The 19,285-nt window shown below is 45.2% G+C and overlaps 1 protein-coding gene across 8 annotated transcripts in view; it reads left to right on the top strand.

Annotated features, from left to right (window-relative positions):
- Positions 1-19,285, top strand: part of Tenm3 (teneurin transmembrane protein 3) — a 2,620,641-nt gene that overhangs the window by 2,586,053 nt on the left and 15,303 nt on the right. For all 8 annotated transcript variants that reach the window (XM_036166444.1, XM_036166440.1, XM_036166445.1 and 5 more), the window contains 2 exons: positions 7,762-7,937; positions 9,720-9,955. In XM_036166444.1, coding sequence (XP_036022337.1) covers positions 7,762-7,937; positions 9,720-9,955 — 412 coding nt within the window. The remainder of the gene's footprint in view (positions 1-7,761; positions 7,938-9,719; positions 9,956-19,285) is intronic.

The following is a 19,285-nucleotide window of genomic DNA, read 5'->3' as shown; positions in this document are numbered from 1 at the left end:
CTCAGGGGGAAACCAGTTTTTGAGATGCAGATGTGATATGGGAGCTACTGAGAGAAGGAAACTTGGAGTGAATGAAATCACAGTGAAAAGGAATATAGAAGGTCTGGTTACCGGTGGCAGGGGAGTTTCCCTGTGGAAGTAAAGTAAGAAACACTCAAGGATCCACCTTCTGGAGACCCGATTCTTTAGAACGTTCAAATCACCTCTCCTTGTACCTGATATCACTTTCTGTGTTTCTTTTATGTATGTGTGCATGCATGTTCACATATGTGCACACAGGTTCAGAGGTCAGAGAACACCTTTTGGAGTCCTGTCTCAGGAGGCGCCATCCACCCTTTCTTTTTGAGACAGAGCTTCCCATTGCCCTAGGAATTACCCAGGTAGACCAGGCTGTCCAGCCAGCCCCAGAGTTCTGCCTGGCTCTACTTCTCCAGCACAGTGGTTACAGGTATAGCAACACCTAGCTGTGTTGTCCTGGGGATTGAACTGGAGTCCTCATGCCTGCCTGGCAAGCACTCCACCAACTGCGCTAGCTCCCCAGCCCTGTTCCCCAATTCTCTTTTGTACTCCTCATCTGTCCGAGGCCCACAGTTCCTCTTCCCTTCTGAAACTGAGCAGTATTCATTTTCCCAGAGCTGGTGAACAGACATCATATTAGACTCAGCAGTCCCTTATTTTTTACATTCCGAGTCTACCCACTTACTGAACAGTGATGTACTAAATAGTAAAGACAGTCTTCTGCTGTTGTTTATCTTTACATGCATTGATTCCCATCTGGGTTTTCCGAGCCATTGATGTGGCTCCCTGTGACATTTTTTTCTATTCTCTACTTGCCCCCTCCTCCTCCTCTTCCTCCTCCTCCCTTTTCCTTCTCCCCCCCCCCCTATGAAAAAGCTGTGGTTGAACGGGAATGGCTCTGGACTAGAGTAAAAACCTTGACTCCAGGACCAATTGCCAACTGTGATGTTTGTCAAGCCACAGAACCACCCTTATTTATGAAATGAAAGGTTCCTTCGTAATGAAAAAATTCCTTCTTCCTGGAACAAATCTGTGATTCTACCATTTTTCCAATTTCTCTTGGCCTCTGTTAACGCTTATCCCATAAGAAACATGTACTAAAACCTACCAGATTTCCTTTACTGAAACAATGATACATATTGGATCTCTGTTGAAAGGAGAATCTTATGTGTTATTATGCTGGTGATAACAACCACTTAGTGATAAACGAAATTTCTTTGTAAATAGAACACCTACCTTCAGAAAGTTTTCTCCTTTTCCTCACGCACATCCATTTCCTGGGCATTGGGTCCGTGTGTGTGTGTGTGTGTGTGTGTGTGTGTGTGTGTGTGTGTGTGTGTAAGAACCAAGAATACAAAGAGAACAAAAGAGGATGAGTTTGCCCGCTGCCCATTTCTAGAACTGGTGGAATGCATCCAGGATGGTGAAGGCATATAGAGAGCAAAAATTCCTCATGATGAACTGTCTAATAATTCTACATTTCAAAACCTCCATAAATGTCCATGTTCCTCAGCCAGTGCACAGTTTGAAAAGGTGGGAGAGGACTGCACGGAATCCTTTGAACCCCTAAGGGAGCTATTTCTGGACCTCCCTGGTTAGATGACTGTGTCTCAAGGCCGGTGCATTAGCACAGTGTCGGTTCTCCTCTACAGGTTAGGACTATGCAGAGAAAGAGGCATTGGGTCACCTTGCTTGAGTTTGCTTCTTGAAACAACAAAATGGCTCCTGAGGCCATCTCTCACTGTGCTCCAGGTTCAAAAGGGCCAGGCCTGGGGTGCAAGAGGAAGGTATGTTGTGTTGTCGTCCATCTCCTCTGAACTCATGTCATCTGGAGAGTTCAGGGCAAGGAGAGAATGGAATGGCAGGGTGCCTGCAGACTGCTGCCCTTGCTGGTTTCATGGAACAAGCACAGGTTAGACCCTGTCCCTTACGAGAGACCTCCCAAGGAAACTCAACCAAGCAAAGAAACTGAAACTGGTGTAGCCCACTCTCTCCTGTCTGTTCACACCCCTGTCTCAAGGTCCTCTCAGAACTTGAAAGAAAAGTCATGGAGAAACAAAACAGTGTGTTCTTGGGTCTTTCTTTTGCTCTTCCCCTGTCACGTTGAAATAGGTACATATAAGAAGGCCCTGTCATCTTAAAGTCACTTGAGTCCTCTGCTTATCATATGTGAGCTGCTTTTTCTAAGCTCCTCCCAACCTTTGAGGATTTCCTGTGGGCAACATTGCTGTTAGCTTGAGAAGTAATAGTTCATCTCTGAGATACTTGTTTTAAAAAATACTTATACATAAAATTTTGGGCTTAATGTTACAAATCACATTATTAACATCAGAACGCCAAAGCAGGCCACCATCCAAGTACACATGGGTCCTGTTCTGATTTTGCTGTTGGTTTGCATGTCCTCCATCAGGACTGAGAATCAAGGAATGACTCCTGCATCCTTTTTAGTTCTGATGGGGTAATTGTATCACTTACCATAGTGATGGATAAGCTCTACTAAATTAGCACTATAGAGAAAATTGTCATAGCAGGTGGCAACAATAAGTAGATTTTCTTGTTTTTGTTTTCATTGCCTCATGTGGAAGGAAATTTAAGCTAACCGATATAGAAGATGGACAGTGAATCACAGGACCCATGAGTCTTTCAGGGAAAGCTTACTGTGATTCAAGTCTAGGGGCAAATCCATATACCTACTGAGAAACGGAACAGGCTAATAGTAGAAGATTCTAGGAAGATGAGAAAGCCCATCCCCAACTATACTTGAACATTCTACTAAAGAACCCATCTTAACAGAAGCACTGAAGCCAAGCAAGTTCTAAAATTTGGGGGAAGTACAAATGGTTTCCACTTGAGTAATTTACCATATCAGTAGTCTATTGGCATAGAGTTGTTGAGAATATAGCTTAGTCAGTGTTTCCCTCAAATGACAATCTACTGAAGATATTTAAGTGTAGGAGTATTTTAATCATAGCGTCCCAAATATTTACCTGTAAGTGTGGGGAGAGGCAGGTAGACCAGTTGTCAAAGTCCAGGGCAGCTGTGGGAATGGGAAAGTAAGTGTGTGAAATTATGAAGGAAAAATGAAGAGGTGTGCACTTCATGTCTGTAAATGGAAAGGAGAGAGATTTCATCTCAGGATAAGAACTGGAGATGACTGAGGTTATGACTCTGAGGCATTTACTAATAATCTCACTGCCTAGGAAACATAAAAGGAGTTTTGAAAATGCTCTCCGAAAGCTAAAGTAGCAAGTCTAGGCAAAAATGCAATCAAAATTAAAGTCAAATAAATAGATAACCATAAAAAGGGTGCCCCATCGCTGCCAGAGCAAAAGGTCAGGAAGAGCCTGAGGGAGAGTGTCTTTTCCCGGCTGAGTCCTTTGTGAAGCAGGGTCAGCTGGGAGCAGAAAAGAATGTGCTGTGTGATGAAGCTGGAGTTAGGATGAGTAGAGCAGTGAGCATGAAGTTGATGTTCTATTCAAATTCCCTAGAGCCTATTGCATTGTAAATTCAAAAGGCTAATAAAAGAAAAGCTACATCTCTAATATACGAACCAGTTAGGGGAGGTCTAGTGCACCAAGGCCAAAGCCACTAACATTAAGCAGAACTGCAAAGCTGCACATAGCAGAGGCAGTGTCCAGCAGCCTACGGATTAGATGGAAAGGTCTCTGATCTCTCAGAGCGTTCCAGTGGGTTATTGCTACTGCATTGCCTGAAAATTAGTTTTTTGAGAACTGATTCTTTTGTTGCAACTCCTTCCCCAGAATCCTCTGGTCATTTTAAAGTCTCATTTTCACTTCTGTTGACAAAGGTCCTACTCTGTGAAAAACTCTTCACAGAAATGAAAAGCTAAGGAGGATGACAATTCTTTTCATGGTGCTTTTGTGGCGGTTCATAACGCCACACCCGAAGGCCTGGCTTTATCATGCTGAGGGCCTTACATTGAGGGAGACTGGGAAAGTGCTGACCACTTCCCACCTTCCTTTCTTCTTCCTCCCTTCACTCCAGAAGCATGTCATAGACTCTGGAAGTCCTCTTCCCCAAGATGGGCCACAGGAGTGTGGCTCCTCTTCTTGTAATACCCAAGGGGCCCTCTCTGTCCTTTCTGCTCTTCAGGTAGGCCACAAGACCCTCATTCCAGGCCCTGCCTCGGGAGACTGATAGAATCTGAACAAACAGAGGCCTTGCTTTTCCAGTCCCTCTGTTCATCGCCATCAGGACATATATGTCTTGTCCAGTCATGTCTACCCAGTTGGCCCTGCTTCATCCAACATAAACATCCAAGTACACACAGGAGTTACCATCCCCATGTCCCTTGTGATAAGCAAGGAACAGGCCTACATGTTTTCAACCCCAGAGTGTATTCCTTTTGACCAGCTGTTTCTTGGCCTGAAATTAGGCCCTTTCTGCCTTCAGATTAAATACTGTTTATTCATGAAACAGTGCGGTAAAAGATAGTAGCTCTTTACTTAAAAGCCCAGTGTTGGTCCCCAGTGTTTTCACTGTGTTTTCTGTAATCATCAAGTCTAGGGAGGTCCCACTGCCTGTCCCCTTCATAAGCTCCCTCGGTGCTACCCATCATGTCAGCCTCATTAAAATTTTGCTTCCTAAAAACTTTCCTCAATGCCCCATCCCCATGCTGAAGCCTGCTCAAGGTATGACTCTCCTGCAGAATTCTCCTAGCCCCTTAATGTTCAGTGACTAACTTACCTCTCTCCCTGTCCCAACAACTTCACTGCTGTATGTCCAAGACCCCCAGCACCCCCAACTCCCTTACCCCCTAGCCCACCCAGGCCTGATCTGCTTCTGGAAATCTCTGCTATCCAGGCTTGATAGCAGAGGTCACCTCAAGGAGGTCCCCACTGGCTCCTCCAGCTGGAGTCATCTCTGCCTTACATTCTGGTCCCTCTGGGGATCCCTAGTACCCGAGGGGCACTCATTGTTAGGAGGCAAACTTCCACATATGTGACTATTTTGTATTCTCTTTGGGTTCTCAGTGCCCTTATATTCAAAAACTGATGGGTAGCTAGACAGGAAGATACTGTGAGAGCTCTTACTCATTCCCGGCCTTCCTTCTTCACATACTTTAGTCCTGTTAATGCCTTAACTTAGGTTTAGCCATTTGTTGGCAGGCACGCATTCAGAACTTCCAGGGCCAAACTGTTAAGCTGAGCCATTGAGTAGCCGGCTTAGCCTTCTGCATTCTACTAACCGCACTGTCTGCAAAGGTTACTTGTGTTTTTATTTCCCAAAGAACTGAAGGCTAACAGGTTGCCGTTTGAACGCTCAGCATCCTGGGCTGCATCCCCATGTGCTCAACCTCCTGTGGTAGAAAATGCCTGCCCAGCAGGAAATGGAATGAGTGGTAAAGCCAACGAGAGCATCAAGTCAAAGGTTGGCAAAATGCTTTCTGCGGGAGGAAGGTGAAGTTTCGGCTTGAGATTGAATGGGCTGGGAAATAGAAACCAGCGAAAGGGCAGGTCAGCGGCTGCAGCCAGAATGAATTGGTACACTGCTTTCGAGTAGGATCACACGTATAAAAGCACAGTTCTCAACTCTGAATCGGGCCCTGTGATTTACAGAAAGGACAATGGGCCTGAGGTCAGGGGCCCGACAGTTCCATTGACAGCTCAGCCAGAAGAACCTGAGCAAGCGACTTAGCCACATCATCTTCATCTTCCCATTTACAAGACGGGGGGAGGGCTAATGTGGTACCGAATGAGCTCTCTGTAAGAGCATTGAACAGGATGTGCTCAATTTCTAAAGGACTCAGGAACTGTGAGCAGTACCATGTGATGCAAGAATTATACTGAATATAAGCCTCGACTGGAGACTGATTTTGTCCATATTTCTGTGTCATGTGAATGAGCCTGTGCCTGCTTATTTCGAGATCAATATCTTCAGAAAAGCAGTAACAGCAGTAAACTATTTTGGATTTCTTTCATGTATGTCTTAATCTGCTCGGGGCTCTGGAGTTGCTGAGGAGGGAAGGATGTCTGCTCTGTTTTCTTTGGCGCTGCTGTTTCTGAGTCCAAGCAATGATGACACTTAATGGTGTGTCCGTTCCTCTGCGCCTCCATCTCTCCCCACTTCCTCCTGAGCGCCCAATTCCCACCACGCCAGCCGTGTGGCAGGCTGTCAGACCACGTCAGTCAAGCCCGAGATCTCACTGACCCTGCGCCCTCTTGAGTTAATGGGTCGGCACAACACTAGGCATGGAGCAGACCTCTGTCGTCGCCATCTTTATGGCCTGGGATCTCCTAACTACAAACAACATTTGCATGCTTGTCTACTCTGCATTCCATATTGCTCTGTATTTATACCTATTGTTATGATTGTATGTTTGCCTGCCACTGGCCATTTTTGTCTTCCTCTAAAAATATCCATTCCCCACTATCACTGCTTCTGAGCTTGCTACAGGGAAGCTTCTAAAATTTTCATGGAGAATTTTGAATTTGCTTTTTCCTATTCAGATAACGTGGTCGTCTTTTTATTTTTTATGTTTCTCTGGTGACATCAGGAGTGGAAGATTCAGAACAACTGAATTCTTAGTCAAGTGTTGGTCCTGTAATACATTTTTATTATCGCGGCATGGTATTTAAAATGAACCCTAACGGTTCAATAAGTTTCCCATATTTGTATGCTCAAAAATAAGCAGGTAATAAAATACCAAAGAACTGTCGAATGTCAGGAAGTACTGTATCTCTTTTCACTAAATATGGCGAGTCACTTGGCATAGCACAGAGTCCTAGACAGCAGGTACAGACAGCAGAAGTTGGGGCTGGGGATTTAGCTCACTGGTAGAGCGCTTGCCTAGCAAGCACAAGGCCCTGGGTTCGGTCCTCAGCTCCAGGAAAAAAAAAAAAAAAAGAAATGTCTAAAGGACCCAACTTCAGTTCCAAGCACCCACATCAGCAGGCTCACAACCACCTGTAACTCCAGCTCCTGGGGATCCTACACCTTCATCTATATTCTGTGGGCACCCACATGCATGTGCACATACCCCAACCTGTGCACATAATTAAAAACAAATCTTTCTCTTAAAAAAAAATACAGTAATTTTTAAGGAAGGTTACCACCGTCACTACCACCAAAGTCCCTATTTGCTGGAAACTACGTCAGTCACTGAGAAATTTTTAGTCTTTAGGGCTAGGGATGCAGTTTAGTGATGTAGCATGTGCCTAGCTTTCACTAGGTTCTGGGTACCAGCCCCAACACTGTCCAAAAAGAGTCTTTAAACGGTTTTTTTTCCCTCTAGTTAATGTGTTAAAAAATGTCTCAAGATGCTAAAATAATGCTTTAAGTGTGTGTGAAGGGGGTGCATGTGTGTGCAGGTTGAACAGTCATGGAGAGCTTAGTGGATATAACTTTAATAGCACAGAGCAGCGAATTACGTCTACTTGGTGGAAAATATGGAGAAAAGCTAAGGAATTTAATATCAGCAAACATGTTCCCTTTGAAACAGCAAATTAGATGTGCAGGTGGGTTTTGGTCACACTTCAAAGACTAAAATGCTGAGATGGAGAACTATTCTGTTTACCCCGGCTCTCACCAGTGAGGTTTGTCTGTGTTCCACAGGCTTCTGATTACTTCAAAGCATGTTTGAAGTCCTCACTCAGCATAGCTCATGCACAAAAACAACTACTCCTCCAAATTTGTGCCGCTAATGCCGGTGTGCCTTAAACGTATAGGCAGAAAGTGGCAGCATTTCCTTGTTAACATCACACGATGCCTCTCTTATTTCAGCTATGACAGTGAAGGGCGCCTAACGAACGTTACGTTTCCAACCGGCGTGGTGACAAACTTGCATGGGGATATGGACAAGGCTATCACGGTGGACATTGAGTCATCCAGCCGAGACGAAGACGTCAGCATCACTTCCAATTTGTCCTCCATCGATTCTTTCTACACCATGGTTCAAGGTAAAGGCAAAAAAGGCAGAATTTGAAATGCATTAACGAGAAAGCTATCAGTAGCACCCAAGTAGAATGTGGACCTTCCTGTTCTAAGATAAATCAGATGCGGGGAAGGGAAGGTAGGAACATTTAGAGACACCGGTGAAATGATCAAGGCCCTGCAGGCAGTGTTATATGTAGACAGACAGACAGACAGACAGACAGACAGACAGACACACACACACACACACACACACACACACACACACACACACACACACGCATGCACGCACGCACGCGCGCATGCATCGTACAGTATATAAAATAATGCTAGCCTTGAAAAACGTCCTTTTCCATTCTTCTTTAATGTAACATCTGAATTCCAGCTCTTGACACGTGTCACTCTGTTTTGTGTCCTCCGACAGTTTTTGAGAGTATGCCTTCTCTGCCATCTCACTGGCCGTAACTTGGGGTGAGGTGTGCCTTAAACGTATAGGCAGAAAGTGGCAGCATTTCCTTGTTAACACCACACGATGCCTCTCTTATCCAGCTATGACAGTGAGGGTCGCCTAACGAACGTTATGTTTCCAACCGGCGTGGTGATGAACTTGCATGGGGATATGGACAAGGCCTTCAACCTGCCTTCAACCTCTCTTAGTTTGCTTGGGTTTGGTTTGGATTGACTTGCTGTTTTTGTTTGTACATTTCATTTTTTTTTTCCTTTTTAAAAATGTACCCATCAGGCGACCTCTGCAATCATCTAAAGTAATATTTCTTGCTTGTGTTTCTTCTACAAATGGCCCTATAGTATTCCAAAGTCTGACACTGAGACAGAGGCACTAGTCTATAATATGAAAGGGGTTGTTTTGTGTGTGTGTGTGTTTTTTTTGGTTTTTTTTACACAGAACATTAGGTGGATCCCTTTTCTTAAAAGCTGGTTTGGGGGGAGGATATCACTTTGTATTTTGAGTATGCAAGCTATGGCTGCTGATCTTTCCAAAGTGTCTTTGACAAAAGACAACAGGATGCTCATAGGGGAGGGGACCCCTCTAAGGTCCTGGAGGTGGGCACCCAGCCTACTGAAAGACCACATGCGTGGTCACGTGCCAAAGAACGTGAACCCGCATTTCATCTACTAAGGTCACCGGTACTTTTAAATTCTCCCAAAGTTTGTTTTGACATACAGCCAAAACTCTGGTAGCCTGCAATAGCGGAAGTCCAAGCTGTCCTGTCACTCCCCAGAAGGACGTCTGTACCCATTGCTCTTTTCAACAGCATGATAAAGTAGTGACAGAAGTCATGGAAGAAAGGATTTGTTTGGCTTCCAGTTGCTGAGGTTTCCGACCATGGCTGTTCGCCCATGTGGTTGGGCAGGACATCATAGCGATAGAAACACAGAGTGCAGGAGTCTCTTCACCTCATGGTGTACAGGAAGGAGAAGGGAGGGAGGGGAGAGCAAAGGAAGAGGAGGGAGAGAGGAAAAGAGGGAGGGGGGAGAGGTACGAAGGTAGGTTGGTATCAGGTGCCTGCCCCAGTGATGGATTCCTTCTGACAGATACTACCTAAAGTATCAGAGACTCCAAAACTAACGTCACCAACTGGAGACCAGGCTCCCAACACCTGAATCATTTTTGAGGGGACACTGGCTCTCCAGACCATAACAACATCATTAAGTGCCCCTTTTGTTTTTGTAAGCGGGCCTCAACTGTTTTAGAAATATGTATCAGTTCTGAATGCACTGCTGTCTGATGGTTAGTAGAGGCAGAATAGCTCACGTTTTCTGCTTCTCATTTTTTTTTTTTTTTTTAGACCAGTTAAGAAACAGTTACCAGATTGGTTACGACGGCTCCCTTAGAATCATCTATGCCAGCGGTCTAGATTCACACTACCAGACAGAGCCCCACGTTCTGGCTGGCACCGCGAATCCCACGGTGGCCAAAAGAAACATGACTCTCCCTGGTGAGAACGGACAGAATCTGGTGGAATGGAGATTCCGGAAAGAGCAAGCCCAAGGCAAAGTCAATGTGTTCGGTCGAAAACTCAGGGTAAGTAATACTTGGAGAGAAAGAGGAAGCTGTCTAGCTCCGTGCCGTGTCCAGCACCGCTCTGTGTATACGGCCTGCCTGCACGGGCAGGACTGGCCACCTGCCACCATCATCTGTCTACATTGAGTGTATGCCACGAATCATACCAGCCATCAAAACCTTCCAATGATTAGAAGGAAATTCTTCCCTGGGAAGTTTAAAAATTGCCTATAACTCACTTCCAGATGCGCGGGGCTCTGGATATCCACTCAGCCCCGTCTTGCTCGGAACCATAATCTTCCTTCTCCCACTCCGTTAGCGGTGATAGCTTCTTGCTGCATAGATGGGGATAAGTTAGAACTGCTTTAAATAGTCACGGTTTTCAAAGTCACAAATACGAATGTTGAAGGAGACAGGCCAGCCATCGAGAGGTGACGTCTTCCTTTGCAGTCGCCATATGTTTGAACTGTGGTTTGGACGCACAGTAAGGACTTCCAACCTCAGAACCTCTCTCTAGGCGGTCTCTGTGCAGTTGACAGAAACCCCACCTTTTATTGTTTTGTTTTGTTTTGTTTTATGAGAAATGTGGTGTTTCTCATTATGCTGGTGTAATTGAGCTTTGCAAAATGGTCTCTGCATTTACTTGTTGGCGGTTTGGGTTTTGTTTTTTTTGTTTTGTTTTGGTTTGGTTTGGTTTTTTTTTTTGATCACTCTTACATTCCAGGCCAAATGCATCTGAGAGGCAAGCTGTGATTTATGGTAGCTATTGGGGAAAAACAATGTAGATTAAACACTGAAGCAAGAAATCACCTTCAGCCACAGTAAACTGAACCTGATTCATTCTTTATGTTAGCAAACAGAGTTTGAGTTTATCAGGTAAATGTAGGTAATTCTCCTCAACATTGCTTCCCTCACCACTAAGAATAAATAAATAACTTCAATTCAAGACGCGAGAACAACACATGAAGCTTGCTGGTCATCCCCCTCCTTTTTCTCCTACACTCCAAATGGCTAATTATTATCCTCAGGGGCCAGCATTATTTACTTTGGCAATTCTCCAGGGTGAGAAACAGCAACTAAATACTGCTTTTGGCCATTTCCAAGAAATAGAAATGAAATTTTAAAAGCAATCAATGGATCAAACACAGACTGTATCCAGCGCGTGGGTGATATTCTGATTCCAGCTGATCACTAGGCTGGTGTTTGAGGCTGTCATACATGGTCTCTCTAGCCAGGGCTGTATGCAGCCACCTCATCCCTGTGCCTGGCTCTGGTCAGCCCTGGATTGGTTCTGGCAGGCTGGAGGGAAGAGGGAAAGACAATGAGAGGGAGACACAGTGGTCACTAAAGAGGAAGATGAGGGTGGTGTCTAGCTGAAGCAATGGCCGGAGAAACACTCCCCGTTTCGTTTTGCTGATTCTCCTGGGACTGTGGTCTGTTGCCACGTGCACTCAAGTTTCTGCTTGCCTTCTCACTGAACCCAGGAAGCAGTGGCTTCCACGTCTTGTCTCAGCCCAGGCGGACAGTTCTGCACACATGAAGTATACATGCCCAATAAACACAGGAAAAAGTTGTTCAACATCCCTAACTGTCTTAGTTTTCTGTTGCTGTAATTAAAACACCGTGAGCAAGGCATCATATAGAAGAAAGGATTTCATTTGGAGTTCACAGTTCCAGAGGGTTAGAGTCCATGCCCATCATGGCAGGGAGCGTGCTGGAAGGCAGGCACAGTGCTGGAGCAATAGCTGAGAGCTTGCATCCTGCTCCCCAAGCCTGAAGGAGAAAGCGGGAGCTAACTGGGAATAGAGTGGGCTCCTGAGACCCAGAGCCCACGCACAGTGACACACCTCCTCCAACAAGGTCACACCTCCTAATCCTTCCCAAACAGTTCCACTAACTGCAGACCAAGCGTTTAAGCATATGAGCCTACGGGGGCCTTTCTCAGGCAATATTGCAGTTCCACCCTACCTGGTGAGAATGGCACTGGCTAAGGAAACAACGAATGTGCAGCATGCAAACAAAAGGGGAATCATTATAAACTGACGATGGGACCATAATCTAGTCCAGCCACTGTGGAAATTAGTACGGACCTTCCTAAAGCCAAAATTAGATGTAACATATAACCCACTCCTGGGAATCTTCCCAGTGGTGCCAGTTTTTGGTTTTGTTTTGTTTTTTTTAATAATAGTATATCTTACAGGCTATTTGTGTTCCACCCTCTTAGTTTGCTTACACATCATTACATTTACATTAGAAAATAGGTTAAATAATATCATCCTGATAATATCACAGCATTATAATCTAGATAGGTTCTATATTGCCATGTTACCGACAAGAAGATCCTCTCTTTTCACATGGTCATTACAGGCATCAGGGAGCCAGTGTGAAAGTGTAGTGGAAATGAGAAGCTTGCTGATATAGCTGTCCCTAACCCTACCCCGGAGACCCTCAGCCGCGTGTGAAACAGTTGAGTTTTTCTACCCACACAGCACATGGCTGGGAGAGAGCTGTCCAGTTTTCCGTGACGGAAAATGTCTGTGGGAAAAGGGAAAAACTTTGTTCATAGGCTATATGGTGAGTTCCATACCAGCCTGGGCTACAGTGCGTGTGTATGTGTGTGTGAGAGAGAGAGAGAGACAGACAGACAGACAGACAGACAGAGACAGAGGAGAGAGAGACAGAGAGACCAACTGAAGTCCCTGGTCCTGCACCCCACTCTAGCTGGAGACACCAGCTCTGTAGACAGAGGAAGGAAGTCATGCACACAGGTGTAAGTATTGCTACCTGTATAAATAGCAGGACCACAATGCCACAGCAAGACATTTCAGCAAATGCACTCTTCCAAATGGCCTGTTCAGTCACACTGAAAGGAGATCTCCAGCTGCTATGTGTGATTGCTCTCCCAGAGACAATGCCAAGATCACAAGGGAGGGTTTCTTATGCTGGGACAGGATTGGATGTGCCCACTCTGACTGATAATTTCATTCCTCCTCTGTGGATTCCAAGAGTAAAATCCCCAGGAGGGAAGTGCTGATGGGATGGCTGTTTTGAGGACACTGAACCTGGGGCCCACCAAGATGGGGGCAAGAAGTGAGGGCAGGAAGCCTGTGGCCACATGTGACCTGAATCGGTCTGGAGGACCATTGACATCCCTCCCTCTCCAGAGACCGAGAATGCCTCCTCTGTCCTTTTCAGTGTTTCCTGGCAGACGGCTCTTTTCATTTTCAAGTTTTTGATTTAAATTTAGTTACATGCCTGACACATGGTGGACACTCAAATATTTATTCTGTGAATGAGAGAACCAGAAAAGACAGGCTTGCAATATGGATTGTCTGTGTTTCGTGGCATGTAGATCATCCGAGGCAAGAGATTGCGTGAGTAGTGTCTGGCCTTGCTGATACCCACTTGCTATAAACAAGCCTAACGCTGCATTTACTGGGTCTAGTAGATGGGTGACTGATAGATAGCTAGTTACTATACAAAGTGCGGGTGCATAATGTAGATTTATATGTTAAAGGGAAGATGGGAAGAAGAAAGGGGGAAATTCTATTAGAAACTAGTAAATGCATTTTCTGTGAGACAGAAAGAGGGAATACAGCAAGAAATAGACACATGGAACCTGGCAGCCATGCAGGGAAGCAAGGCAGAAGCAAGGTCATTCAGCAGCCTGCTGGCTAGTAGCTAAACTTAAAAATAAACATAGATGAGGCCTGGGGAGTTGGCTCAGTCAGGAAAATACCTGCCTTGCAAGCGTGAGGACCCTATAAGTTCAGTCCCTACAGGCCACTTGAAAAACCCAGGCAGGGTGGCATACTTGTAATCCCAGCCTCGGGGAGGCAGAGACAGGTAGACCCCTCAGGTTTTCAAGCCATCCAGGTTAGCCTAATCGGTAAGTTCCAGACCAATGAGAGATTCTGGTTAAAAGAAAAAAACAAGAGGTGAATAACTTCTGAGTAGCAACACCCAGGGCTATCGTGTGGCCACCAGCCACACGCACACATGCATGCACAGACATGCACACCAACATGCTCACAAATAGATGCATGCATAGTAGTCCCTTGTGTTTATCAGATAATAATTGGGAAAGAGAAGTGGGCCTGGGGCTGGAGAGATGGTGGCCCAGTAGGTAAAGCTTGTAGGCAAGAGTGAGTGAGGATCAGAATTCCCAGAATTCACGTAAAGCGGGGTGGATCAGTATACACCTGCTATGTCAGCATTTCTACAGCAAGATGTGAAGCCAAGACAGGGCAATCCCCATGTGTGCACTCGGGCTAGCTGACCTTGAATCCAAAGACCTTCCCTCAAACCAGGTGGAAGATGAAGACCAATACCTCGGGTCATCCTCGGACCTCCGCCACATGCTTGGCATAAGCATGCCATGTTCACACATGCACAAAGATTAAAAAGAAAATAGCCTTAAGTGGCACAGATCTGTAACCCCAGCATTTAGGAAGCTAAATAGAGAATCATGAGTTCAAAGCTGGTCTGGGCTACATAGTAAGACTGTCCTAAAAACAAAGTTGAGGGCTGGAGAGATGGCTAAGTGGTTAAGAACACTGGCTGTTCTTCCAGAGATCCTGAGTTCAATTCCCAGCAACCACGTGGTAGCTCACAACCATCTGTAATGAGATCTGTTACCCTATTCTGACCTGGAAGAATACTCGTAGACATTATACTGTATATATAACAAATAAATAAATCTTTTTTTTAAAAAAGTTGATAAATAGTCCTAAGTTTTATCCATGCTGTACTTCAGGAGCAAAATTCATTTTTTTTTACACCTGCCCAGAATTCATGTTAAAGGGATTAAGTTTAGTGAGTTATTTCAAAGAGAAACACTTGGAATTTGGAAGTCCGGAGCACGTCTGAAGGCATACATAAATACAATAGCATATTGAAATCTCTCACACTCGGCCCATCACATTTGTGTGGTATTTTCATGCAGTGTTCTATCCTGGAATGGGATCACACATTTAGTTAGCTCTTGTGATGAGCGTGTACGGAGACACAGAGCCATCTGTGGCAGGGGATGCTCCAACAGGGCCACCGAGGAGGCTTCATGTTGTCTCCAAGCGTGCTGGGTAAGAGGCCAGCCCTTTCCTCCTCCTCAGTAACACTTCAGAAGAGAGTGAGTAATCGATTGTGCTGGTACCTCCTTTTAGGCAAAATTGTTTAAGGTCATTATGAGTTTAATTGTCAATCACTCCAGAAGGAACACTGCAACCATCACTGTCAAAGGACGTTGGGATTAATTACAGTCGTGCTAGATGCCCATAGCTACGAAAACGGAGATTTTCCATGCTTGCTTAAGGGATAAATAAAGTCCGTCACAAAGGCAGTCGTAGTGGCCCCTTCACCACACCCAATACTGAGGGTCACTTCTGAGAGAGGTAGATCAGTGACTAAAGGGTGCATCCTGAGATTAGGTATTCATTTGAACCTCATTCTTGTCTGTGGGTGTGCGCAGGTGCACATGTGTGCATGTTCCATGGGAGTCAGAGGTGAACCTTAGGTATCATTCATTCCACAGGAGCCAACTACCTCATTTTGTTGAGACAGGTCATGTCACAATGACCAGCAGCTAATGGTATGTTAGACTGGCTGGCCAGTGGGCCCAGTGACCTTCCTGTCTCTGTCTGTCCAGTGCTGGACTTACAAACACATACCGCACTCCCCAGATTTTTTTTTAATATAGCTGCTAGAAATCCAGACTCAGCTCTCCATGCTTATGTAGCAAGCACCATACTGACTGAGCCATTTCCCCAGTCCCTTAAACCAGTATTTTTATAACTTAAAATATTTATAAAATCCCCCACTGATATAATGTGCTTCGTAAGTACAATATCAGAAAAAGACTTAGGAGGCTGGAGAGATGGCTCAGCAGTTAAGAGCACTGGCTGTTCTTCCAGAGATCCTGAGTTCAATTCCCAGCAACCACATGGTGGCTCACAACCATCTCTAGTGGGGTTGATGCCCTCTTCTGGCATAAAGGCATACATGCAGATAGAGGACTCATACATAAAATAAATAAATCTAAAAAGAGAAAAGAAAAGAGAAAGATTGCCCTATTTAAGGTAGCAGAATTAGATGTCAGATTGGAAACGACCCTTGGCCACTATTTATAGTAACCAATGAGGGTGTGCTTGAGAGGGACAGAGAGAACAGGAGGTCTGTTAGTGTGGTTTGAAGTTGTGTTTTTTAAATAACAGTGACTAATATCTGGAAACACTAAGAATGTTTAACACCTTGCCAGGCAAAGTGGCACATAGCTGTAGCCCCAGCAACCCAGGAAGCAGAAGCAGGGGAATTGCTCAAACCTAGGAGTTTGATATGGCTATCACACACACACACACACACACACACACACACACACACACACACACACAGCTTGATTTGTGTTGAAATGTGGGGATGGGGGAATCCCCCCCCCAGAAACTCATTATTTCAGCTTGAGGATACAAGACAGATATTGCATACAGCATTTGTCTGGATAAAAAGAAAGATTAAAACATCCATCCCCCATTGGGTCTCCCAGGGCTTCCAGATGCTCCCAGATGGTGGCATGTTTGGTATGGAGGCCCATACAGTGTTGACAGTGATGACATGCTTGATTTTTATCAGGGGGAGGGAGGGTTGGTGTCCTATAACCATCCTTACAAACCAAAGAAGCAAATCAGAAACCAGAAGCGGGTTTCAGGGGAGCTAAGATGAGTTCCAGACCCACCTCTGGTTATTCGCTGATCATACCAGATACACGGCCCAGAACTCTGATATACTAGCCTGAGGAGCACTGTGGAGATAAAGCAGGGTTAGTGAGCAGCAAAGAATCGAAGTCCAAATTAAAATGGAGGCAAACAAAAATACAAACAGATGGGCAATAATGCGGGCAGCATTGTGGAAACTACACAGTCCTTCATGGTTATTCATAGGACGGCACTATCTAAGGATGTTTTCCTAGAAAGATTAGAAAGAGGGCAAGACTGCGCCCACCAGTGGGGGCACACGCCTTTAATCCCAGCACTCGGGAGGCAGAGCCAGGCGGATCTCTGTGAGTTCGAGGCCAGCCTGGGCTACCGAGTGAGTTCCAGGAAAGGTGCAAAGCTACACAGAGAAACCCTGTCTTGAAAAACAAAATAATAATAATAATAATAATAATAATAATAATAACAACCCACGGAGCATATTTTGTACTGCCCATCCTCGCACACAGATGGGGCCATGTGCTACCGCGTGGTTGACCTACCAAAGCTCCCAGGGTCCACAACAGTGCCGATAGAGCTGAGGCGCTTGACCCTGCCAGTTACCGAGTTGATCTGATATCAGATCTTCCTACAGACTTGAGAAAAGATGTTTGTAATATTAGCTATAACTCCCTTCCAACGCACCCTGCAAACAGTCAGAGAATTCACCTAGGCAGGGAAACAGCTGATGGAGAGACGTTTCTTCATCAGGAAAGGGAAGAGGGCAGGCAGCCTCCAGCTGGCTGGCTCACAGTCCAGTACAATCACTGACCGGCAAGGCCCCAGGGATCCAGCCCAACTTTCTGTGCTTACGTGTGGACAAAAGAGATGGCTGTAAGTCTTGGAGGTCAGGCTTTAGAACCCATGGGACTGTGTGCACACACATGCATACTTGCGTGTGCATGTACACACACACACACACACACACACACACACACACACACACACACCACATAAACCTTTGATACACACAAATTCCTGCCGTGATATAATATAGTGGTTTTCTTCCCCCGTATAAACCCTGTCTGAAAATGCCGGGCCACTTCATTTCCATGCTGAGCTCTGCTCGTCCTCATTATTTGTAAATCACCTCCTTGAAGGATTTTCCCCAAAAAAAACTCATTTCTTTAAGACTTGTGCTGCACCCCTGTATGGACTTGACACCTCTCCCTTGATCGGCTAATTAGGAAAGTTAGGCTGGAGGGATATTTCTGCTTAGAATACAGTTAGTACCAGTGATAGGTTGCAGAAACTGACTTTATCACAGGTTTTACGCAAACGGACATGTGTATCATATATGCTGACCTAGGCATACATGTGTTGTGGTTTAAAGTGGTATGTTTGGGTATCGGGGTGACCGGGGGCGGACTTCTGGTGGCAAGTCCTCCCAGTCACCCTCACTGGAGTCAGAACCTCCTGACTGGTTGAAACACATCCCTGGGTGTTTCCAGGGACGAATCACTGAAGAGGGAAAACGTACCCTTCATGCCTATGGGCTGGATAAAGTGGGAGGAGAGAAGGCCAGCCTAAGGTTGTAGTTCTTCCTTTCTCTGTTTCCTGACTCACTCCACTAGTTCTCCCCCACCCTTGATTGACTGGATGAACTTGAACTGTGAACCAACGTCAATCCTTCCTTCATTAAGTTATTCTTTGGGGTACTTAAGTTACAGTAACAAAAAGATAAGATAGTATGTAAATGCAGATGTTACAGATTTGAACACTGTGTGTGTGCATTAGTTATGCTGCGTTTATGTAGAAATGTTGTATATATCTTATTTTGCTTTCTGTTGCTATAACAGAGTGCCCAATGCTGTGCCGTTTATAAAGGAAAAAGGTTTACTTTAGCCAGTCATCCTAGAAGTCCAAAAGCTTAACACCAACATCTGCTTGTGTTCCGTTACAAGCCTCAAGACAGGAAGTAGGAAGAACATGCCTATGAGAACATGATCTTGAGAGAACAAATCAATTCAGTCAACTATGTCAGTCTCTTGAGAGAAACATGAGTTCTCCTTAAAGGCTCCCCACTACCACACTGTTTCGTTGGCAACCAAACTTCATCCTAGGTTTTGGTAAAAACAACCCACATCCAAGCCATAAACCCAATCACCTCGAGTTGTTCATCTGTTAATTCTAAAAGTTATAGCTTAAAATGTGGTCGTACACTGTCAAGGTTGCTCCGTTTAATTTTTAACAATCTAAACATCTACTGAGAGCTTTGGTACGTACAGACTATCATCCCCACAAAGGTGCCATAGGAGACGAAGGCGTGAACAAAAGCGTGGTCTCTGCCCTTCAGAATTCAGTCTGCAAACACCGTCCACTACACAGCACCACACTTATACTGCCGGAGTGAGCGCTGACTTGAAGATGTCTGCCTTGCATCACACACCTGAACAGCCAGATTTCATCAGAGGTCCTGGACATGGCATACGGCCACAAGGAGACCGATTGCAGTGATACAGTGCTAGGTTTAGAAATTAACTACGATGTCCAGCCTGTGGATATGTGGTAGGAAAGAACTCTAAAGTCTGGGCCAGTTACCCAGATGTGATCAAGAGAAGAGAGCACTCTGAAAAACTGTGACTTTGCAGTACTGGGCCCAGAGCAGTGA

Source organism: Onychomys torridus, chromosome 17 (genome assembly GCF_903995425.1).
Source record: "Onychomys torridus chromosome 17, mOncTor1.1, whole genome shotgun sequence".
In the NCBI taxonomy this organism is placed as follows: domain Eukaryota; kingdom Metazoa; phylum Chordata; class Mammalia; order Rodentia; family Cricetidae; genus Onychomys; species Onychomys torridus.
The sequence above is the reverse complement of the archived record's forward strand: the minus strand, read 5'-3'. Positions and strand labels throughout refer to the sequence as shown.